At 37.3% G+C, this 5,613-nt stretch overlaps 1 protein-coding gene across 2 annotated transcripts in view; it reads right to left on the bottom strand.

Moving 5' to 3' along the window:
- Nucleotides 1–5,613, bottom strand: part of shank1 (SH3 and multiple ankyrin repeat domains 1) — a 124,860-nt gene that overhangs the window by 50,181 nt on the left and 69,066 nt on the right. For both annotated transcript variants that reach the window (XM_015394012.1, XM_015394019.1), the window contains exons 8-12: nucleotides 4,774–4,890; nucleotides 4,372–4,449; nucleotides 3,631–3,697; nucleotides 3,031–3,200; nucleotides 591–712 (exon numbers count right to left, since the gene is read on the bottom strand). In XM_015394012.1, coding sequence (XP_015249498.1) covers nucleotides 591–712; nucleotides 3,031–3,200; nucleotides 3,631–3,697; nucleotides 4,372–4,449; nucleotides 4,774–4,890 — 554 coding nt within the window. The remainder of the gene's footprint in view (nucleotides 1–590; nucleotides 713–3,030; nucleotides 3,201–3,630; nucleotides 3,698–4,371; nucleotides 4,450–4,773; nucleotides 4,891–5,613) is intronic.

The following is a 5,613-nucleotide window of genomic DNA, read 5'->3' as shown; positions in this document are numbered from 1 at the left end:
CCTTAATAAAAAAAATCTCAAAATTTCATAAATAAAACAACATATATTCCCAGTTTAATAAATAAATTAACTGGGATTAAATATATATATAAATGGTATTGAAAATACATACATTAGATAATAGGCATGTAAAACATGTATATCAAGCTGATGTTAGGGTATATTTAATACGCCATTATGGCTAAATCAATAATTAATTTTAATTATCATTTATTCAATTTTAATTTATTATTCCTTTTGTCGGGTTATGTTATTTGAATTACTATTGTGAATTTCTTTTTTCTTTAATGGGAGGGTGTGTAAACTTTCAAGCAGTCTTCAAGCTTATTTTCTTCCTAAAACAGAACCCTCATTATGGATTGTTATCTCTGAATCCTTTAGTCACAGGTCCACCTAAATGATCCCAATGAAACCTAAACAAGCTCCTAGAACTTCTCCTCCATAAATGTTTGAATTGACACTGCTGTGGTCCGTGCCATCAGTGACACTCCTTCAGAATCAGCTCTCTTCCCCATATGTAGAATTAGAGGCCAATTAAAAGCCGGTATTCTCAGAGGTGAAATGAGGAGACCCAGAGCAGCCAGACTCACCCCCGTCTCTGACTCTGCCTACTCCGGTCCTCCTTGTCTCCGATCCGACCTCGGGACGGGGATCGTGTCCTCGCTCCTCTGGGACTGCTGGAGCTCCGCAAGGTTCCTGTATGTTTATACCCCTGGAGTAAACAAAAATACATGTTTATACATCATACAGTGTCCAGCTATGTTTTATTATTAATGTAACCATGTCCAGAAATATTCTCAATCCATCCATGCTCATCCCATCTAAAAATATCAGATTTATTTAGATTTATCTTAATTTTCCACCTTTATTCCCATTGACATCTCATCACATGGATAATGGAGCTGGAAAAAAGCCTTTTTTCTATAGGAGTCGTCACAGCAGATCCTTCAAAGGTTTAGGCAGATTAGGAGGATATTTCCTGCACATGTCAGGATCTCAACATGGTCCAATGAGTTCAGAGGCTGACATGTTCATGGATGGGTCCATTTGTTTACTGTTTACTTTATATGTAGGAAATCTAACCAGTCCACCAGGGTCCTTAGCTTAGTGAGTTTGTCCAAAACAAATGTTGAAATTCATCTTTTAAACATCATCCTTGTGTAAGAACATGGAAATTATAACTTTAAAACCCTTTAGTGCATTGGGTCACATTTAAAAAGAGGAGGGTAGTGTATCCAAAAATTATACTTAAGTATTTTTTTCTTTCTGAAACAAAAGTATAAAGTACTCCCACAGGAAGATACTCATCTAAGAGTAAAAAGGCTACCAAGTATGGAGTAAGTCATCATAACACCTTTTTTTTTTCTCCAAGCTCAGGTCCTCTACCAGAGGCCTGGGAGCTTGAGGGTTCTGGATTGAGCATTTGACAAATGCATATTTTTTTAAATGTATCCAATGGCTAAGCAGATAGCAGGACAGTGTCATGCTGCCTTCTAAATCGTTTTTTATTTTATAAAAAAACAACTTTATTTCTCCATAATATACACAATATCGGCAAAAGTACTCAATCACCCATCGAAATATATGAAATCATGCATTCCAATCACTTTGATAGCCAGAGGTATATAAAAAAAGGCAGCAAGATATGCTGTACCTACAGAAATTTGTGAAATTATGGGGAGCTCTCAGGAGCTCGATGAATTTCAAGTAGGACACCTGGGCAGGAAAAATCCATATATATATATATATATATATATATATATATATATATATATATATATATATATGGATATATAAACTCTTCCTCACCCATCACGGGTGGTCTACCCCCCTTTTTCCTTCTGCTCAGTATCTTTGCTGTTCCTAGAACTGCACTCTTCCGGACCGAGATGTCTGATGTATTTCCAGGGATCTGCTGTTCAGCTTTCGTTCGTTTTGATGAGGTGAAAAAGTCTTTTGGCACACTTAGCAAAATTGTGCCAAAATGAGAGCTCTGCCTGAAACAATAGTCCACTAATGGTCCACAAAAAACCCTTCTGGATCAAATATCCTTCCATTGGTTCAATCAGCCCTAGTTTGCTGCATTTATAAGGAGGATGTAAATGTATACAATCTGAGGTATATCCTGGGTTTTTAAAAGGACTTTCATGGTGTTTTAAATGTCAAATCTGAAAAAGAAAAAAAAAGTAAAAAAAAAAAAGTTATTTTATCTTTAATTACAACTAAACCCCAGTCGGCCTTGGCAGATGGCCATGCATAGTGAGTCTGGTTCTGCTGGAGACTTCTTCATGTTAAAAGGCAGTTTTTTCTCTCCACTGTCACTACAAGCATGCTTGGAATGAGGGATTGCCTTCGACTCAATGAGTCAATGCAATCAGCTGTTTTTCCTTAGAAAACTTTTAACCAGTTTGACTGTATGATCTGGTGGAATCCTCTCTGTAAGGTGCATTGAGATGACACGTGACGTGAATTGGTGCTTTATAAATAAACTGAACTGAATTAAATGAGACATTGTAATGGCTGTAGCAGTGGATCCTTTGGAAAATTATCCTTCTGTTGCTATTATACTGGCACCAAAAGGTTGCACTTAGGCCTGATAATTGTGAAGCTGTTCTTGATTCATATCAGTTGTGTATTTTCACACAGACATTGTCTTTAAATCCCTCTCGGCTTACCAGGTTCAATTGTAGGGGGTTAGAGTAGGCTGCTTTGAGAAAAAACTATTTCCCAGATTGGGGCATGAATGTAACTACTATGGAGCTTAAGATCTGATAATTTAATATGTGATTAAAAAAAATGAGCATGAGGGAAGTTAATAAGTTTTTACAAATATCGAATAGCTGTATTTAGCCAATCTAGCCACTAGAGGTCAATGCAGATTTCCAAACCTTTTTAAAAACCTGAAGTGAGTCCTGAAGTGGTGAGCAATGGAGTATTTGTTTGTTTCCCTGAAATGTATTTGAGGACTCATGGATTCACTTCCAGGACTATCAGAGTCGGACTCTGAGCTGATAAATGCTGCACTGATACCTGCACAGAAACGATGTTGGTGGTCGGGGCGTTGGGCACAGCCATCCAGTCTGGCAGGTTCATGCTGCTGTCACTGTTGGCTCGAAGAAAGGGGTGTGGATGGGGCAGCCCCAGGGTGCGGGTGCTCTCTCTCCTCTGGGGGGCGTACTTTGGAGACTCAACAAAAGGAACTAGGAGACAAAAAAATACCAAACAATCAAAGCATTATGTTTGATTTCACTCAAAATATCCACTGTGTTCTTAAATTTGCAACCAGTTAGCCAGATTGACACTTATTGAAAGTTTCCTTTGCCATTCTGAACTTTTGCAGCTTTTCTCCCCTTTTCTCCTAAAATTTTTCATTTCTTTTCGCTTAGTTGTGACCAGAAATTCCTAAAGAGCTGTTAGCCCAAAACTTTGAATGAATAGCACATGAATAGATGATCAGCTGAAGGATAAAACACATCCCATGTCAAATCTTTCACTTCCTTCTATTTTTGCATTGCGTTCAAGTACTTAACTCTTTATTCTCATAAAGTATTCCTGCATGGAAACAAAGACATGGGTGGGGGATGTGTTTGTATCACATGAATAATAAATAAGAGGATGTAGATCACTTACCCACATCTGTATCTCGGTGGTTTTTTATAATTTCACCCAATTCAAAATGCCCAGACATAACAGCCACCTGATTCAAAAGAAAAGGCAAATCAGAGTCAGAAATATCAACCCTGTTTGTTTTGTTCAAAATGAAAACTATAATTTTTTAACATTTCTTTGCTTTAGTAATTCAATCACTCGTTAAAATCAACATTTAACATACACATGTCTATTATCTAATGCACTCATCACCAACCTCGGTCCTCGAGGCCCGCTGTCCTGCAGGTTTTAGAGGTTTCAAGCTCCAGCACAGCTGATTTTAACTGAAAGCTGATAAAAGGCTTTTGGTCTACTGCAATCATTATAATCAGCTGTGCTAGAGTAGGGAAACCTCTAAAACCTGCAGGACAGCGGGCCTTGAGGACCGAGGTTGGGGATCCCTGAATTCTAATGTATTTATATTCAAGGCCATTTATACACATTAATTACTGGTTAATTTATTTATTAGCTGGAATTTTCATTCCTCAAAATTAATGTGGCTTTCTTTACAAAATTAGGAGACATCTTTCTCTCATCTGAAAAATGAAGGAGAAACCAGCGGCTTTCGTATTATTTAAGAACTTAAAAGAAAAAAAATGTAATTCAACTCATTTTTTTTATTTTGTTGTTTTGCATAAAACGTCATTTTAGTTCAGATAACCTCCCCGCGTAATAACAACAGTTAAAATATAATTTACAGTATCCACGTCACTCAAGCTTCACCTGAAATGGAGTCTGTCCGCTGTTATTTTTCATGTCTTTACTGGCTCCACGGTACAGAAGGATTCGTGCACAACTTTCCTGCAACAAACCATGCAGTGCAGGGTGAGAAATATACTCCCATGATTATCACTCACTTATTTAGCTTTTTCCTATGTACTATTTTTTCCTAAAGAGCAAAATAGGGAATTATCAGAATAAAAAGTTAAAAAGTTGTGATTAAAATAAAAGACGGAATATGGTTAATCTTTGAGAAAAAACAAACTATGAAAATCAAATAAATAGGCTCCTTAGTCTTGTAAAAAAAAAAGTGCATGATAGTTTTAAGACTAAAGTGCTTTTAATATGCTTCATACGTTTGTTTTTTCTGCTCAAACTCTGTTCTGTGTCTTCTTGAGTGTCTACCTTGTTGTATAAAGCACAGATGTGCAAGGCAGTGTTTCCAGAGGCGTTCTGGGAGGACGAATCCGCCCCATAGAAGAGTAGGTGCTCCAGATGCTGCGAGTTCCCATGTTGGCAGGCCTGTGTATGGTTATGAAGGCAGTGGAGAAGAAAAAAATAAAAATAGATTAAAAACACAGGAAGACACTCAAAGAGGCAAAAGTAGGGGAAATAATAAACAAACAGGAATTAGGAAAGATGATTAAATATAAGTAGAAAAAAAAGGACCCAGTGGAAACTGACACAGAGAGAAGCACAAGGTGAGAAGCATAACGTGACACCAGATTTAATTAACACCCACACTAAACTGAGCTGGTGAGGAAACAAGTGAGATCCAATCATAAGGACCAACACAAACCTTCAGTCTGTCACAGCAAACACAGCCAGAAGACGACTACAGGGAAGTTATTGGAAGAGTTTAAGCATTGTTCTTTAAGAAACTCTAATTAGCTAGCAGTTAATGCATCTCCCAGTAAAATACTATTATATTATAGATAAAATAAAGACACAAGGGATTAATGATAAGACAGATGCTGATGAAATACACAGGAAGAACAAACAGTTTATACCTGTTTTTCTCAGCCTTGTAAATCCACTTCATAGGTGATACATGATCACATTAGCAGGATGGTTGGAATGAGGGGTGAGAGGTGGATGGATGATGTAGACACACTGGAACACAAAGTAGATTTGGAAACATGGATCCAGGCACACGTTATTTCTAACAGACCAGGACTCTGCAACCTTTACAACCACTGGGGGGTTTGTTTTGGACATTACTTTTATTTTCAGGTTTGTAGATAA

The sequence above is a fragment of the Cyprinodon variegatus genome, unplaced genomic scaffold (assembly GCF_000732505.1).
Source record: "Cyprinodon variegatus isolate N-32 unplaced genomic scaffold, C_variegatus-1.0 Scaffold24, whole genome shotgun sequence".
NCBI classification, from domain to species: Eukaryota; Metazoa; Chordata; class Actinopteri; order Cyprinodontiformes; family Cyprinodontidae; genus Cyprinodon; species Cyprinodon variegatus.
The sequence above is the reverse complement of the archived record's forward strand: the minus strand, read 5'-3'. Positions and strand labels throughout refer to the sequence as shown.